Raw genomic sequence first — 17,934 nt, forward strand, 5'->3', positions numbered from 1 at the left:
TAAACAAAGTGTTAGCTGAATGGGTTCATATTGTTAGACTACTTAATAAACAGTACCTCCCCTTGGGGTAAATAGATAAAGTACTTCATCCAGCATATAAATATTTTTACTGCTCTTTATACTTGCTCTATCAATCCTTATGGCGAATGAAATGTAATCCAAGTCAGCCAAAGCATGCCCTACTTTAGGGCATATTTTAATTTTATTAAAATACAGAGTTTGTTTTGGCTCATTTGCTTCTCTTTGTCCCTGATCCCATGATTGTACAGATGACTGCATGTGAACTGTATTTTGTTACTGTGTTTTTTAAATTAATTAATTAATTAATTAATTAAAAAGATTTTATTTATTTATTTGACAGACAGAGATCACAAGTAGGCAGAGAGGCAGGCAGAGAGAGAGGGAGAAAGCAGGCTCCCCACTGAGCAGAGAGCCCGATGCAGGGCTCGATCCTAGGACCATGAGATCATGATCTGAGCCGAAGGTAGAGGCTTAATCCACTGAGCCACCCAGGGGCCCCTAGTAACTGTGTTTAAATGTGATTGTTTGGGTTCCTTTTCCTCAAAATCAAAATATAACCTGAAAAATATTGAGACTAAACATTAGTGTCCTGAACTGAAGCTAAAAGTTTTTGTTGTATTTTTAGAATTAAAATTCCTTTTTTAAAAAATTAATTTATTTATTTTCAGCATAACAGTATTCATTATTTTTTCACCACACCCAGTGCTCCATGCAATCCGTGCCCTCTCTAATACCCACCACCTGGTACCCTGACCTCCCACCCCCCCGCCACTTCAAACCCCTCAGATTACATCCAGTAACTCTTATAAGAATTTTAATTCTTATAAGAGTTACTGGATGTGACATTCATACAAAGGTACTGCCCGTTATAGAAGACATTCCAGTAACTTTGCATTTGTTGGTACTTAGAGAACTACTTAACATCTGCACTCATGGAGTAAGAAATTTTTCATGGTCTTATGATGATAAAAAATCTTGACTAAGATGGTGAGGAAAGAGTGGTTTGGGAGAAAGTCGTTCATCAAGATTGTAATCGACGGTCGAATGGAAGGTATTTTGCAACTTTGAAGTAGCATTTGGGCATGGGTTCTCAGCATTGCTTGGACAAACCAGAGACTTAACGCACTTTAAAAGGACTTGGTGTCCTTCTGTGACCTACTCGTTAAAGACTCAGCAGCTGACCTATGGAGGATAATTAATTAAAGCCCACCTGACTGGAGTTCAGGTCGGAATTCATTGTGTACAATTCTGAAAACTGTTTTTTGTCTGGGGTACAAGGGCATGGTAGCTGCTTTTAACTATTGTCTTCTGTAGAGATAAAGCTCGTAAGACGGCACATTTCCTTTTTAGTCTTGAGTTTTATTTTTTAAAGCAGAGAGGCATGCACCATTTTTTTAAAAAGAAGAACAAGCTTAAAAAGCTTGTTTAAAAGTAAAACAACAACCAGATTCTACCTTATCCACTCATGTCCCCTGTCAGAGGCAACTGCTTTCTCTGCATTTTGGGCTGCTGTTGTGATACTCACCTGTGTATTTTGAAATAGAACGCTTGTATTCTTGAAATCTTCATTTTTGAGTAAAAGCATTAGCTGCTGTCTTCTCACCGTGGAAGATACGGAGTTAACTCTTCTCTGCTGCCCCAACTCTGGGTACCTGCTCAGCCGCCTCCTTCCGCATCTTCCCAGCGTGCTGATGCGGCAGTTTCGGCAGTTCGGTGAGTCCGGACTGTTTGCATTAGTGTATGACTGTAGTCACAGCTGAGACTTGGAGCAAACTCGGATTATTTTCTTTTCCTGTGCAACCTTTTGTTTTCCTGTGATGTTGTGCTCACTTCGCTTTCCCTGTACTTACACTAACTCACCCCTAAACTCCTCCATCATCTGTGTTTCCTCCTGGGACATTCCGATGTACTGTTCCTGTCGGCGTCATCTCGCTGTCCGAGGCCATCTGGGAGCCTCCAACGCTCCTCCTGCTCTACCCGTGGCCCTGGGGCTCTGGCACGCGGCTGTCACGCGGGACCTGCAGTCACCAGCGTGCCTGTGTCCCTTTGCCTCTCTCCCATGTCAGGTCTTTTGTGTCCTGTATCCCCATCTTTCTCTTGATTTCATCCCTTGCTTGGTGGCAACCTGAGAAAGGACAAAGAAGTGATATGTTCCTTGAGAAATCACATAGGTTAATGGCTTCACTTCACCTGCGAACTTGAATACGATTTGGCTGCCCATAGCTCCCACCGTTGTTGAGAAATCTGAAGTCATCTCTGGTTCCCGATCCAGAGTACGTGCCGCAGTTTCTTCTCTGAGGCTTTGTGGGGTCATGTCTGTGTCCCAGTGCTCTGAAATCTCCACCGTGTGCTTCTCCCTGGGTCTGTTTTATTGTCTGTGCTGGGCCCTCAGTGCGTCCTTTCAGTCAGATAATTTATAGCTCTCAGTTCTGAGAAATTTTTTTTGGATTAAAAAAATTTCCTTTTCTTCATTTTCTCTATTTTCTCTTCTTGGAGTTCCAATTTTTTAGATAGTTGGCCTTCTGGATGACCCTATATTCGCCTTGTCCTTTTTCTCCTACTTTCATCTCTTTTCTTTTTTTCGTCTTATTTTAAGAAACTTCTTAAGTTTCATTCTTAATTTCATTAAACTTTTCTTTCTTTCCAAAAAAAGAAAAGAAAAAAATGATATACCCATTGAATACATCCATATGTTAAAGACCCAGATCAAAAAATCATAAAATTCTTAGTACCCTAGAATACCATGTAGTCACTGCTTTCCCCAAGGAGAGCTACTATTTTAAATTAAGCTTTTTGTTTTGTGATAACTGTGGATTCACATACAGTTGTAAGAAATAATACTGGCGGCCTATGTATCCCGTGCTCACTTTTCCCCAGGGGTAACATCTTGCACACATCTTGTAGTACAACACCACAACCAGGGTACTGACACGAATATGGTCAAGATACAGGATGATGTATCACCTCCTGAGTTTCTCATGTCTCCCTCTTGTGGCTGCCACCGCTTTCCTCCTGCCTCTGCTCTGTACGGACCCCCCACCCCAATCCTTTCCGCGCTCTCCATTTCAGTAATTTTGTCGTTCCAAGATTGATATGTGAATGGAATCATAGTGTGTAATCTTTCAAGATGGGCCTTTTCTCATTCTTCAAAGCCCTCTGGAGATCTGTTCAGGTGACTGTATGTACCAGTAGTCTATTCCCTTTTATTGCTGTGTTGTAGTCCATGGCCTGGATGTGCCACAACTTGTAGAACTGTCTCTCTGCTAAAGGACATCTGGTTATTTCCAGTTTGGGGTATCACAAATAAAGCTGTTAACAGTATTTGTGTCTTGTTTTTTGTGTGAACTGTTTTCATTTCTCAGGTATAAATGCCCAGAAGTGCGATTGCTCAGTCATATGGTCGTCATGGTTTCGATTGTCAAGAAACTGCCAAACTGCTTTCCAGAGTGGCTCTACCATTTTGTGTCCCCACCAGCAATGCATGAGTGAGCTGGTTTCTTCCTCTCCTTTTCAGAATTTGGTCTTGCCACTATTTTTACTTTAGCCTTTGTTACACATGTGTAGTGGTATGTTTTTAATTAAATTTACATTTCCCTAATGGTTAATGACAAGGGACATCTTTTCCTATGTTTATTTGCATCTGTGTATCCTGTATCTCCTCTTTGGTGAAAGGTCTTGTGTCCATTTTCTAATTGGATTGTTTGGATTTTTTTTTTTAACTGTTGAGTTTTGAGAATTCTTTACATGTTCTAGATACTAGTCCTTTGTTGAATGTGTCTTCCAAACATTTTCTCCTCTTATAATATGTCTTTTCATTCTCTTAGTAGAGACTTTTATAGAACAAGATTTTTAATTTTGATGAAGTCTGATTTAGCAATTTTTCCTTTTATGAATCATGCATTTGGTGTTAAGTCTAAGAACTCTTTGTCTAGCACTAGAGCCTAAAGATTTTTCTCCTAGTTTTTTTTTTCTTAAAGTTATGTGTTTCTACATTTTACATTTAAATCTATGCCCATTTTGAGTTATGTTCATATAGTATTCATATAAGGTGTGAGACTTAGATTGATGTTCATATTTTGCCTGTTGATATCTAATTGCTCTGGTACCATTTGTTGAAAAGGTTATCTTCCCTCATTAAATTGTTATTGTGGGTGCCTTGGTGGCTCAGTTGGTTAAGCGACTGCCTTCAACTCAAGTCATTATCCTGGAGTCCCGGGATGAGTCCCACATCCAGCTCCCTGCTTGGCAGGGAGTCTACTTCTCCCCCTGACCTTTCTCCACTCATGTTCTCTCTCATTCTCTCTCTCTCAAATAAATAAATAAAATCTTTTAAAAAATTAAATTGTTTTTGCATCTTTGTGAAATATCATCTTGACATATTTATATAGATTTATTCCTGGGCTCTGTGTTCTGTTCCATTAATCAGTGCGTCTGTTCTTCTGCCAGTGCCACATAGTTGTGATTATTCTGTAGCTGAAATAAATCTTCTTTTTCAAAGTTGCTTTAGCTGTTCCTGTGCCCTTTTTTTCCATAGATTATTCATAGGGAATCTTCTCTGTAGCTACAAAAAAATCTTGTTCAGATTTGGGTAGGGATTGTGTTAAACCTGTGCATAAATTTAAGGAGAATTGAAATCTTTGCTATGTTGAATGTTCTGATTCATGAACATCATTTGTCTCTCCTTTTTTTTCTTTTAAGTGGGCTCCATGCTGGGCCCAATGCAGGTTTGAACTCATGACCCTGAGATCAAGACCTGATCTGAGATGAAGAGTCAGATTCTTAACCGACTGAGCCAACCACACGCCCTGTCCATTTATTTAGATTTTTATTTCTTTCATCAGCATGTAGTAGCTTTCGGCATGTAGTCCTTTGCATTAACTTATATTTAAATATTTCTTCTTTCTAGTAGATTTTGTAGGTTTCCTGGGACTTCCTATGCAGACCATGTCTGCTGCAAATAGATACCATTTCTTTCTTTTTGATTTGTATACCTTTTGTTTTCTTTTTTTGTCCTTACTGAAATGGCTAGAGCTTCCAACACTACATTGCATAAGACTCGTAAGACCAGATGGTCTTGCTTGTCTCCTATCTTAGAGAGAAAGCATTAAGTGTAATGTTACCTATAGATTTTTGTAGATGATCTTTATCTAACTGAGGAAGTTTCTCTCTATTCCTACTTTTCTGAGACTTTTCATGAATGAATGTTTAATTTTGTCAAAAACTTTTTCTGTACTAATTAATAGGATTATGATACTTTTTTTTGTTAGTTAATATGGTGGATTTACATTGATTGGTTTTCAAATACCTTAACCAGCTTTGTATCCTTGGAATAGATCTCAGTTAGTCAAAGTGTACCATTCTTTTTATATATTGCTAAATTTTCTTTTCTAATATTTTAGTAAGGATTTTTGTGTCTATGTTTATAAGGAATATTGTTCTGTAGCTTTCTGGTGTTTGGGCTGTTTTTCTTATGGATATAAGATTCTGGGTTGACAATTATATTATGCCACTTTCTTCTGATGCACACGGTTTCTGATGAGAAATCTGCTATCATTTGAATTGTTTTTCCTATATTGGGAAATTGTGAGTCTGGTCTCACTGCTTTCAAGATTTTTTTCTTTGTCTTTGGTTTCCAAGTTTGACTATGATGTGTCTTGGTGTGGGTTTCTCTTGTTTGGAGTGCATTCAGCTTCTTGAATCCGTAGGTCTTTTGCCAATTTGAGAAGTTTTCAGCCTTTATTTCTTTGAGTAATTCAGCCCTGCCCTTTTCTTCTCCTTTCAGGATCTGATGACATGACTGTTCAGTCTTTTGTTATGGTCCCATAGGTCCTTAAGGCTCTCTTAATTTTTTTTCCAGTCTGTTTTCTTTCTGTTGTTCAGATTGTGTAATTTCTACATTCTGTCTTTCATTTGGCTCATTTTTCCCTCTCTCCTCCATTCTTCTGTAGAGTCCATCCATTGAATTTATTTTATATTTTGGCTATTGTCTTTTCAAGTTCTAAAATTTCCATTTTGTTTCTCTTTATACATTATATCTCTTTCTGAGACTTTCTATTTCTATGCTTCAATTTTCTCCTTTCTTTCTTTTCATTTTTTAAAGCATGTTTTTAATTGCTTTTTGAAGCATTGTTTGAAGTCTAACTGGTTCTTGGTATGCATTATTTTTGTTGAAACTTGGAATTTGGGGTATTATGTTATGAAACTCAGGATCATATTTAAGCCTTCTATTTTAGCTAGATTTTTCTGACATGCTCTAGCAGGTGAATTGGAGATATTGCCTCATTACAGCTCGATGGATGTTGAAGTCCAGGTTCCCCACTCACCATCTTTTGGGTGAAGGAGCTCCTTATTACTTTGAAGTAGAGATGGGTGTTCTGGCTCACCATTAGGTATCCACTGACACTTCCCTGGCTGGGAGAAATAGGAGTGCCTCATTACTGCTTCCTGTGTGGTTTCTACTGATACCACAGTGGGGGTGGGGAGAGGAATCTTGTTATTGCTGGGTGGTGGGAAAAGTTATGAGTCTCTACTAGGCCTCTTCTGATACCACCCCGGGTAGAAAAGTAGGGATATCTTGTTACTAGTAGGTGGGGATGTAAGTCCAGGATCCCCCAGTGTTCCCCACTAATGATGTCTTGGGGACATGACCTCATTACCACCTAGCAATGATGAAAGCCCCAGCTCCCTACTTGGTGGTCTCTGATATCACCTCAGTTTAGGGGTTGGGGTGCCCTGTGATAGCTTGGTGGAAATCTAGGCTCCCCCTGTAGCCTTTGCTGGTGGGGGTGGGAGTTAAGACACATTATCCCCCAATCCCAAATCCCACTCTGTGCTATTTTGCTGGAGTAGAGCTGGTATTATCTAAAGTTTTCTGTTTTTCTAGGCTGCAGTTTTCCTCATCCTTTAGCCAGAGAGGACTTTGTGGGGTTTTTGTTGGTTTATTTGTTGTTGTTTTGTTTGGTTGGGGGCTTTATATTGTTTTGTTTTTTGGTTTGCACTCATTGGAATTTCCAAGTCCTTTAGCCCCATTCATCCCCATGTTGTTCTTTGGGTAGAAAGGTCCCTAACTTGTTATAGTCCCATAGGTCCTTGAGTTCTGTTAATTTTTTTTCCAGTCTGTTTTCCAGCTGATTTTTCCCAGCCTTTTCTGTCTATCTCTCAGTCTTCTGTATTTGTTTTCTATATAATGTCCAAGATTTTTAGTTGTACTTAGCAGGAGCAGTAGAAATAGTAGTACTTAATCTCTTTGGAAGCAAAAATCAACCCTGACTTTTAATACCACAAATTAGTTTTGCTTGCTTTTGTAACTCTATATAAATGCAATCATATGGTGTATGTTCTTCTGCTTCTTGCTTTTCTCAGTCCATATTATGTTTGCGAGATTTATCTCTATCATTGTGTGAAACTGTAATTGTTCCTCTTTTACTGCTGTACAGTATTTCATTACACGAATATAGCATAGTTTATGTATTCTGCTATAGATAGGGTATTCCCAGTTTTGAGCTATTAAAATTGTTCTGCTGTGAACATTTTTTTAGATGTCGTTTGTTGAATCTATTACTATTAAATAAACATCGAGGAGTTGTCATCAGGTAAACCTTCAGGTTTGGTAGCTATTTCCAGTTATCAAAGTAGTGTATCAATTTACATTCCTAACAGCAACCTATGAGAGTTCCAGTTGCTCTACATTCTCACCAACACTTGGTATTATCTGTCCTATTTATTTTAGCCATTCTGGGAATATGTTGTATTATTGCATTCTGTTTTAATTTGTTTTTACTGCTTGTTTGACTCAAGCTGAGCATGTTTTTACATATTTATTTTCCATTTGCCTAAGCTCTTTTGTGAAGTGACTGTTTAAGTCTCTTACTCATTTTTCCTATTAGACTACCTGACATCTTTCTATAGATTTTTAAGAATTCTCTATATATCTAGAGACATTCCTTTGTCAGATATATATAATATTCATCCTCACCAGAATACCTTATTTTACTCTTTGGCTTGACTTTTCCATCTCTAATATTGCCTTTTGATGAAAAGAAGTTTTTAATTTTAATGTAGTCCAATTTACTTTTTCTTCCTTAACACGGAGCAGTCTTACATCCTATTTAGTAAGTCTTCTTCTATGCTAAGATCTTCAAGATATTTTTCTGTTTACAGTCTATCAGGAGTTGATTTTTGTGTATGATGTGAAGTAGAGGATCTGTTTATTGTTGTTGTTGTAAGTAGTCACCTTAAATTCTTCTTTTACATCATCCCTTACTTTATCATTTATGCTTTTTTCCCACAAAAAATTTCCATAACTTTTTCTTTCAAGCATTCCTTTTCTTCCCCTTCATCCTCTTTTTCTTGAAAAATAAGTATTATCTTATTTTTGTTTCATAGTTGCATTTCTTTTCCTATTTCTGAAAATAATATATTTAGGAAATATTTTCCTCCTCACACAGCTCCTATTTTCTCCAGGTTGATTTTTTGTTTTTGTTTTGTTTCTGACTTTCATGGAAGGTACTCTCTTCAGACGTCTTACGGTTCTGGATGGCTGCCCATATTTAGTGGCAAAACTCCGTGACTCTGAACTTCCACATAAAGTGATTGGGTGGGTGGTTTAGTGGGGGAGGCTTTGGTGTCGAGATCCTCAGAGAACCTTACAGTTTCCTGCCTGGAGGATGATAGCCTTGCCAGCCTCTGGAAACCTTGTGAGGGAAGTGGGATGGGGGTTCGGGGCAGGGCTAAGGTTTGGAATCAGTATGTATGTGTTCACTTACTGCCCTGTTTGCAGTACGGTACCCCTGCTCTCAACTCCAGCTGTTTCTGTACAACAGCAGAACCTGTTTTATTCTCTCCAGAGGGAAAAACACTCTAGTTGTCTGGTTTGACATGTGGAGTAGAGAAGGGCACTGAATGATCTTAGCTGGAGTTCAGGCTTTCAGTCAACTCCATTAGCAGCAGCCTCCCCTTCTTGCCTCTACACACACACACACACACACGTACTTCAACCTAATGTGACCAACCCATGAGACTTTGAAGGATTCAGAGTAATAAATTCTGTTACTGGCTTTCCCCACTGTCAACCAAGGTTTCAGTTTTCTAAGATCTACTAAGTTATTTACCAACTGTCTAATTATATTCTGGCTTCCAGAATCTTATTGCTCCATTTATGAGCTCTTTAATTCTCCTAGCTTGGATTATGACTTTAAAAATGTGTGTGTGTGTGTGTGTGTCTGTGTGTGTGTGTGTGTGTGTTTATTTTAGTGGAGTTTAGGGATGAAAGTCAGATGTGCTCCGTCTTTCGTCTTCATTCAGACGTGTCATACAACTTTTATACACTGTAAAAACAAATATTTCTTTTAAGTTTGAGCTCAGAAATGAAATTAATTTAGAAAATAAGTCCAAAGGAGAGTTATTGTTCTTTTCAGATGATGAGATGGGATTGGAACTGCTGATGTGGATAGGGGAGGGCATGAATGCTGGAAGAAACGTAAGTCTAGAACATTGAAAATAAATCAGCTGGATAGCAAAAGACAGGATTTTGCTTTTCCTTGAAGTTTTGTGGGGGAAAACAGATTTTCCTTTACACTAAAGAAAACATGACTTGGGAACGAGATGGAGTTGGGGGTGGCACAACTTTGGGAATGCACTAACTTCCACTGAATTGTCTACTTAAAATGGTTAATTTTATGTTGTGTGAATTGTACTTCAAATAAAACAACTGGTTAAACCTAAAAATAAGAAACACATGAACATTTTAAAAACTTAAAGCTACATTGACGCTTGTAAAACAACTACGTTGTGTTTCAGTGCCTCCCTAGCGGCAGTTTTTTTAAATGTTTGCAGGCCTGGTTCTGGAAGATTTTCAGCAGGTTAGTCTTTGTTTTGGGGAAAAAGGGAGAACAAGATCTGCTCCAAGGGGGTAACAAGTGAAATTATTCCTCTCTGGTATAGAAGGTGAAGGGAATTTCTATGTATTTAATGTATATACCTCCCACCTCAGAATTTGCTGAGTGCAGCTGGACAAATCTGGATGCCAGCAAGACCTTTGGACTCTTTAATTATCTATATAGTGGAAGAAAGGGAAATTCTGATGGAATGTGGCACAGTTCCTATAAATTTATGCAATTGATATATTGTTTATCTTTCATATGAAACACCCAGTTTTATAAGAAGGTTTAATAGCATTTCATTATCCAGAATGTAGCATTTGGCCATTGATGGTGGTGCATTAGCGCGTGCAGCTTAAAGCCATGATATTAGGGTTTGGACCTTCACTTTGCTACTTCTGAGTTATTGAAGCTCACCATGCCTCATTTTTCTCTTCTGTAACACAAAGAAAATAATAGGGATATTGAGATAAATATGAATTAACACATTTAAAGATTAAGTGTTGCCCTGCACAGAGTAAGCACTTAGTGAATGGTATCTGCTGTTGTTTTCTGATGTTGTCTTAAATTTCAATCCATAAAAGCACACCTAGAGAAACGTATGGAATATATACAACATAAAGACTGTTTCCTTACCAGGATACCTTTGTCATGGCTGTGGTGAGCACCTCCAGGTACAAACGTGCAGCCGACTCCCTCTTCCTCATCACATTTGTGGTTGTAGTTGAAAACTTATTTCTACCCTGCTACAGAAGCTGAACGGTTTTAGCTACCTTTATTTTCTAGAAGCTCCACGCTTCAAATGTGCAGTGGATTTGTTTGAAAAGTAAAACCAAGAAACTGTAAATACTATTTATTTTCAATTTTCTATATTTGGTTTAGACATAATCCCTATCATTTGTACACTTTCACTAGGAATCAATGAAAAGATTTGAGAATGAACCTGAGCTATAAACCTACCATTAGAACATGTTATTAGTCAGTCAGTGGCCACAAAAAGTATTTGATTCTTTGAAAACTGTTTCTCTTTTTTAGTATTGTGTGGCTGTAAGTGATAAATAAGAGAATTTTCTCTCACCATTATTATTTTTAGCTGTAGTTTGAAACTCCTCAGCTTCTTGCAAGATGAAATTCTGGGTTTAAATGTTATTTTCATACTAAGCCATCTTTAAAATTTTACTCTGCAGATCAACAGTCGAGATTCTGAAGGTCATAAAGTTTCTGATGGTGGTGGTAAGCCATGGCGTCAGATGATAAAGTCGCCATCTTAACCGATGATGAAGAGGAACAGAAGAGAAAGTACGTGCTCGCTGACCCCTTTAATGGTATTTCCAGGGAACCAGAACCACCTTCCAATGAAACGCCCACCTCCACAGAAACCAACGCTCTTCCTGAGGAGGAGATAGACTGGATAGAGAAACATTGTGTCAAAATAAACAATGATCTCCTTATATCCAAGGTCTTCTATTTTTTCTTCTACTCTGCATACGGCTCTCTTTATCCGCTCCTGCCGGTGTACTACAAGCAGCTGGGGATGTCACCCAGCCAGAGCGGACTGCTGGTGGGCATCCGGTACTTCATTGAGTTCTGCAGTGCCCCCTTTTGGGGTGTAGTTGCAGATCGCTTTAAAAAAGGCAAAATCGTCCTCCTCTTTTCTCTTTTGTGTTGGGTGTTATTCAACCTGGGCATTGGATTTGTCAAGCCTGCCACCTTGAGGTGTGTACCAAAGATCCCCCCAACATCTCATCCCACTAACTCCAGTCATCTGCTGACCATCCCGCCAACCAACTCTTCCCTTGCCACGTCCCCACGAATGCGGGAGAAGAGGGCCCTGCTCCCTTCTACCTGGCCAGTGAGAGCGGAAACGGAGCCCAATGTCACAGAAACGGTCATCTTCTTGACAGCTCCGAACAAGACCAGTGGGCCCACTCTGCAACCTCAGACAGATGAAATTACGGATCATATTACGGACTTGACCTTGAGTCCAAGCACAACAATGCCTGCCTTCCTGGGAAACACAACCAGAGAGACAACCACTGCTGTTGTCACCACCACCAAATCTTTACCGTCCAGTCAAGTCACTCTTGTTTATGATCAGCAGGAAGTGGAGGCTATATTCTTGGTGATCCTGGTTGTCGTCATAATCGGAGAATTTTTCAGCGCCTCTTCGGTCACCATCGTGGACACGGTAACGCTCCAGTACCTGGGCAAGCACAGAGACCGCTACGGGCTGCAGCGCATGTGGGGCTCGCTGGGCTGGGGGCTGGCCATGCTGTCTGTGGGCATCGGGATCGACTACACGCACACTGAGGTGCTCATCGACGGGAAGGGGTGTAGACCCCCCGAGTCCCGGAACTACCAGGTCGTCTTCATCGTCTTCGGGGTTCTCATGACCGTGGCTTTGGTCGTCGCCACGCAGTTCCGGTTCCGCTACAACCACTTCAAGCCCGATGAGAGCCAAGGGAAAGCAGAGGAGATCCCTGCGGCGGACAGGAGCAGCTCCACTGAGTCCTCCGAGGGGACACCCGCCGGCCCGGGCAGCTCGCCGGCCTTCAGCTTCTGGGCCCTGGTGCGGCTGCTGTGCGGTGTGCGCTACGGCTCAGTGCTCTTCGTCGCCTGGTTCATGGGCTTTGGTTACGGCTTTGTGTTCACCTTCCTCTACTGGCACCTAGAGGACCTGAACGGGACCACCACCCTCTTCGGGGTCTGCTCCGTCCTGAGCCACGTGTCTGAGCTGACGGCCTATTTCTTCAGTCACAAGCTCATCGAGCTCATCGGCCACATCAGGTAGGAGCGCACTTCTCTCGCTGACACCCCCCCCCCACCCCCCGCCGCGGCTGCCCCCGGCCTTCTGCAATGACCGCTCCCTGGAGCGCATCTAGGAAAATTGGTTTGTTTGGGGCCAGGGCTGGAGTGGGAACAGGGCTTGGTGTAGCTCTTCCTCCTTCAAACGGAAACTAAAGGAAGGAAGTAACGAACCTACTTGGGTGACGTGAACCCGACACAAGATGCTGCCTCTGGCTGCGCACAGGAGGCTCGGGTCACTGGCTTTGGTGCAGGAGCCCTAATTCAGGGAGCTGGACCGGCCTGCGGCCTGGAAGGGCCCCTCGTCCCAGGCATCCGTGAAGCAGGTTTTTGTTTTTTTGTTTTAAAGATTTTATTTATTTGACAGACAGAGATCACAAGCAGGCAGAGAGGCAGGCAGAGAGAGAGGAGGAAGCAGGCTCCCTGCCGAGCAGAGAGCCCAATGCGGGGCTTGATCCCAGGACCCTGAGATCATGACCTGAGCCGAAGGCAGAGGCTTATCCCACTGAGCCGCCCAGGCACCCCAGTGAAGCAGGTCTTAAGTGGGTAGAGCAGATTCGGTTCTTCAGCTTCAGTTCTTGTCTGCCTCCCGCCGATGCAGATCGGGCTTGGATCCGTGGTTGATAAGGATGTCAGTCGTGTCTAAGGAGGCCGGAGCCGCCATAATCGCTCAGCCATGATGCTACCCGAGGAGATTCTTTGTTTTTTTCTGACTGTTACATCCATCTCCGCATTTTTGTCTGCCTTGAGCACATGGGACATGTAAAAATCTTCCTTTCACCTCAATTTCCTATGGCATCTTTTTAGTCAAAAAACAATCTACCAGTGCCCAGTGTTTCTTCTGTGATGTTGCTCACTTAACGTTTGTCTGAAGTTGACCGAACAGTCCCTTGCCTCCTGTCAGTCCTCCTGCTTTGCGGTCGGCTGGAAGGCTTAGACCCAGCTACCGTTGAGTGCTCTTATCTCAGAGAACAGCACGGCAGGTCTCTCCCTAAATTTGAAATCGCTGTCACTGAAAGAAAGCAATCATGTGTGTCTGTGTGTGGTGATGATCAAGTCTGTCTCTGGCAAATTGAAGGAATAGATACGGACAAGATTTAAGAAACAGTGATTTTTTCCCCCTTTCCTGTTGACTGAAGATTTTAATTAATTAATAAGTTACATCATTTGATTTAATTTAAAGCTTCAGCCTACAATCACTTTTTCCTAAACAATCGTGAATATTGTTTTCTTGTGTGGTTGGTTTTGCTTCGGGAAGCTGTGTCCTCCTGCTTTTGTTTCTCAAGTCTTTGACCCCTTTGTTGTCACTAAACAAAGTCAAGCATTGTGTGGATGGTTCCCAGACCCACAGGGTCCCCAAGGCACAGTCAGTGGAACCAACGTGAAAAGAGTCTTGTAATATCAGGGGCTTGGAATGTCCTTCAACTTTGTCCAGGTCATGTTTACATTCTCTGAGCTTTGTGGATTGACCATGATGCATGTAGACATTTCTCTTCAGTTCAAGTATATGAGGGGCTCCTCTCCTCAATGAAGCAGGTTTTTTAAAATAAATATTTTATTTATTGATTTGTCAGAGAGAGAGAGAGAGAGAAAGCAAGCAGGGGAGCAGGAAGCAGAGGGAGAATGGGACTCCATCCAGGATGCTCTGATCGTCACCCGAGCTGAAGGCAGATGCTTTGTCAACTGAGCTACCCAGATGTTCCTCAAATAAGCATCTTTAAAATCAGTCATTTGTTCCCAGAAAGGCACTCAGGTCTCATAAGTGAGCAGAGTTCCTAGATATCATGGTTTAATCAGTCACTAGCATTAATTAAGTACTGACTGTGTACAGAATATGAATATGCATTCTATTTTCAAAGAAATAGTTAGGCTCTTCTCGTGAGCTGAGAAAAGGAAGTTTATTTTTTGTCTTTGCCTTTTGTCTGAGGTGTATATTTTCATGATAAAATCCTAGCAGTTTTACTAGTAATTTTGGTAAGTACGTGAAACTTATACTTTTTTTTTCCCCTTTTTCTCCTGAGCATTGTTAATTACTCATTGTTTAAAAACCTACAGCTCAGGGGCACCTGGATTGTTCAGTTGGTTAGGCGTCTGCCTTCGGCTCAGGTCATGATCTGAGAGTCCTGGGATCAAGGGCCATCACTGGACTCCCTGCTCAGCGGGGGATTCTGTGTCTTCCTCTCCCTGTGCCCCTTCCCCTTGCTCGTGTTCTCTCTCTCAAATAAATAAAATCGTAAAAAACAAACAAAGAAAAAAACCCTACAGCTCATTCTACTTTAATTTTCTGGTTTTATATACAGAAAACATCTTCATTTTGTTACTTAATGATGTGATGGAAGAAAAAGGCTCTGTGGTCACATTGTTGTCCCAAGGGTCTGCTGGGATTCCGTCAAGTTGTGGTCATTTATCTTATTGGATTTTATTTTATTTTATTTTATTTTATTTATTTTTTTTTTTAAAGATTTTATTTATTTATTTATTTGAGAGAGAGAGAGTGAGAGAGAGCATGAGCGAGGAGAAGGTCAGAGGGAGAAGCAGACTCCCCATGGAGCTGGGAGCCCGATGTGGGACTCGATCCCAGGACTCTGGGATCATGACCTGAGCCGAAGGCAGTCGTCCAACCAACTGAGCCACCCAGGCGTCCCTCTTATTGGATTTTAATTCTGTCCATTGAACATATTATCTGAACTACTTTTAAAAGATTCTCTTAGCTGGCCTGTGATTATGCCCACTATTCAAGCAGAACAGGTAGGTTTCTTTTGGTAAGAATTTGGGGAGCCCAGTCAGGTGGTGGCTGTTGAGATTTGGGGCCTTGAAGATGTGATGATGACCATCTGAACTTCTCACTAGAGCACAATCAGACATTAAAGAGTTGACAAAGGGAAATTATCTTTCCATGATTGATAGTCTTTTATGTTTCCCTTATAGACTCATAAGTGGGGGTCTGTCTGTGGCTTTTATGTATGCATGGATGGTTTTTCAGTATTCTGTGACTGTTTTACTAGGAGCTTGTTTTCAGGAGTCAGTGCTACCATAAAAATTAGAAATAGCCTCATGTGGTCAGAAGTAGATTTGCCACAACTTTTTAAATATGGATTCATAAGAAAAAATTATACCAGAAAATAGTTTTTTAAAATAGCATGTCCAATTTTGAAGTACTTAGTATTTTAATAGTTACACAGTTGGGGCCCAGTTTTTCAGGGAATAAACTATCAGTCTAACGACACATATACACACACACATGCAGAGACACATACATGCACAGAGTAAATGATTTCTGTTATTGATCTTGGATTTTGTCCTTCTCTGGAAAGTGGCTTTCTCAGGCAAGTAGGATAATGCTCAGTATTTCCACGCAAAACGTAAATTTCTTTTGATGTGAAATCACGAGACTTTGAAATTTATAGCAAGTATATTTGTAGGCTAATTTATGTAGAGATGATAACTAGACTTATTTAACTAGAAATGTAAGTGTATCTTAAGGGTATATTTATGCTGCTGAATGTTTTAACAGTCATGAGTAGGGTTGTGGTCAAAATGCATTACAGTTAGTCATGTGTAAATTTGTAAATCATTACTATCGAATGTTGCACCATCATCTATTATTTGATTGAAATTTATTTATATTTTAAAGGACACAAAAATCTATTCAGTCAACTTGACTTTGCCCTAAGATTCTTATACTCAAGGTCAGTTTTGCCATGCAGATATTTACTGATGGGGTAATAGATTAACCACTTTTAGCCATTAATTACTTCTTAATAGTAGCTAAGTATCCCAGTGAGCTAGCCGGTCAGCTTGGGAAAGAAGGAAATATATGACGCAAATATCAAAAGGAGGAAAACAAGTTTTCCTAGTGTGGGAAGACTGAGAACAGAGAACAAGATACTGGACTACCCGCTGAGGTCACAGGGAAGTGGGACGTGACATTTTGTCACTGGAGGAACAGCAATCGGCATTATAAGGAGGAAGAAATTCTGCTGATGGCACGTTCAGGGACGGCTTCACAGAGAGGGGAAGTTTGAGCCTGCCACAAGGGATCTGGAAAGATCTTGTTCATTTACTTATGTTTTGCTGCTTCGCCTCTCCATGCTCTTACCTTGGTCCGTGCCATATTAGCTGACTACCACAGGCTCGAAGCTTAAACCCTATGCCCATGGGATAGTGATTTGCGGCAGTTCAGACTATGAACATGGATAAGATCAACCAGGAAATTTTGTGGTCAAAGAAGAGAAATGGGCCGAGGAAAATCAGTTATGGCTGTGTCCAGATTGTATTCCAAATATCTGATCTTACTGAAGTGTTGGTCTGTGCTTTATTGCTTGAAGTAGGTATTCTCATGCTTCAGCATGTTTTGTGTTGGGGAAGGGTGTGGTACAGTCTTTACTGTCACCTTCTGCGCATCTTGCTTCAGGAGGAACTGGCTTCCTGAGCTCCCCTGCGTGCCATCAGCTGGGCCGGTGCCCTCTGTGATGATGAAGTGAACCCGAGACTTCAACAGCAAGAGAGGAAAATAGAGGGAGAAGGAATGTAAAGAGCAGAAAGGGAAAGAAAAAGAAAGAAAGAAGGTGCTGCTTCCTCAAGGGGAAGCTTTCTTCTTGCCCTCCCTGCCGAAAGGCCGTGCTGCACAGCGGTTCCGAGTACAGGCTGCAGGCACATCGCCTGGTTCAGAGCCTGGCTTTGCCTTTTGGAACTGTGGGGCCTTGGGCAAGTTATAGAAGTTTTTGCATCTCTCTTTTTGTCACCTGCAAATACGGAAACTGTTAGTACCTACCTCTTAGTTTGGGGTTTTTTTTTTTTTTTTTTTTTAATGAAGATGAATGAGATAAAACATGGCAACAACTTAGTACAGTGAATGGCATATATTAGGAGTTCAGTTGATTTTTTAAAATTATTACTACTTTGTTAATCTTCAGATATATTATGTTGCAGTAAGGGCCACCAAATATGAGAAAAACACAGGGACTTAATATCATAAGTGTACAGACCATTAAGGTTGCAAAGTGAAAATGTGATTTTCAGAACTAACATTCTTTGTCAAAGACGACCTGGTCAAATTGAGTTTTTCTCCCCATGTTATGTGACTGTGGATTATTATAGACTCCTTTGTGCCATTTTTTCGAGTTGTGAACGGCCGGCACACAGGGTGGTTACAATTGTTGCTGTCGTTACATGTGATTTCTGTTTTTTCTATTGCTTTCCCTTCATAGAAAGTGATACCCATTTTTAT

General features: G+C 40.8%; 1 protein-coding gene across 8 annotated transcripts in view; it reads left to right on the top strand.

Moving 5' to 3' along the window:
• MFSD6 (major facilitator superfamily domain containing 6) overlaps nt 1-17,934 on the top strand; it is a 69,422-nt gene that overhangs the window by 13,240 nt on the left and 38,248 nt on the right. For all 8 annotated transcript variants that reach the window (XM_032354182.1, XM_032354188.1, XM_032354189.1 and 5 more), the window contains exon 2: nt 11,087-12,686. In XM_032354182.1, coding sequence (XP_032210073.1) covers nt 11,140-12,686 — 1,547 coding nt within the window. In that variant the 5' untranslated portion in view covers nt 11,087-11,139. The remainder of the gene's footprint in view (nt 1-11,086; nt 12,687-17,934) is intronic.

Source organism: Mustela erminea, chromosome 8 (assembly GCF_009829155.1).
Source record: "Mustela erminea isolate mMusErm1 chromosome 8, mMusErm1.Pri, whole genome shotgun sequence".
NCBI classification, from domain to species: Eukaryota; Metazoa; Chordata; class Mammalia; order Carnivora; family Mustelidae; genus Mustela; species Mustela erminea.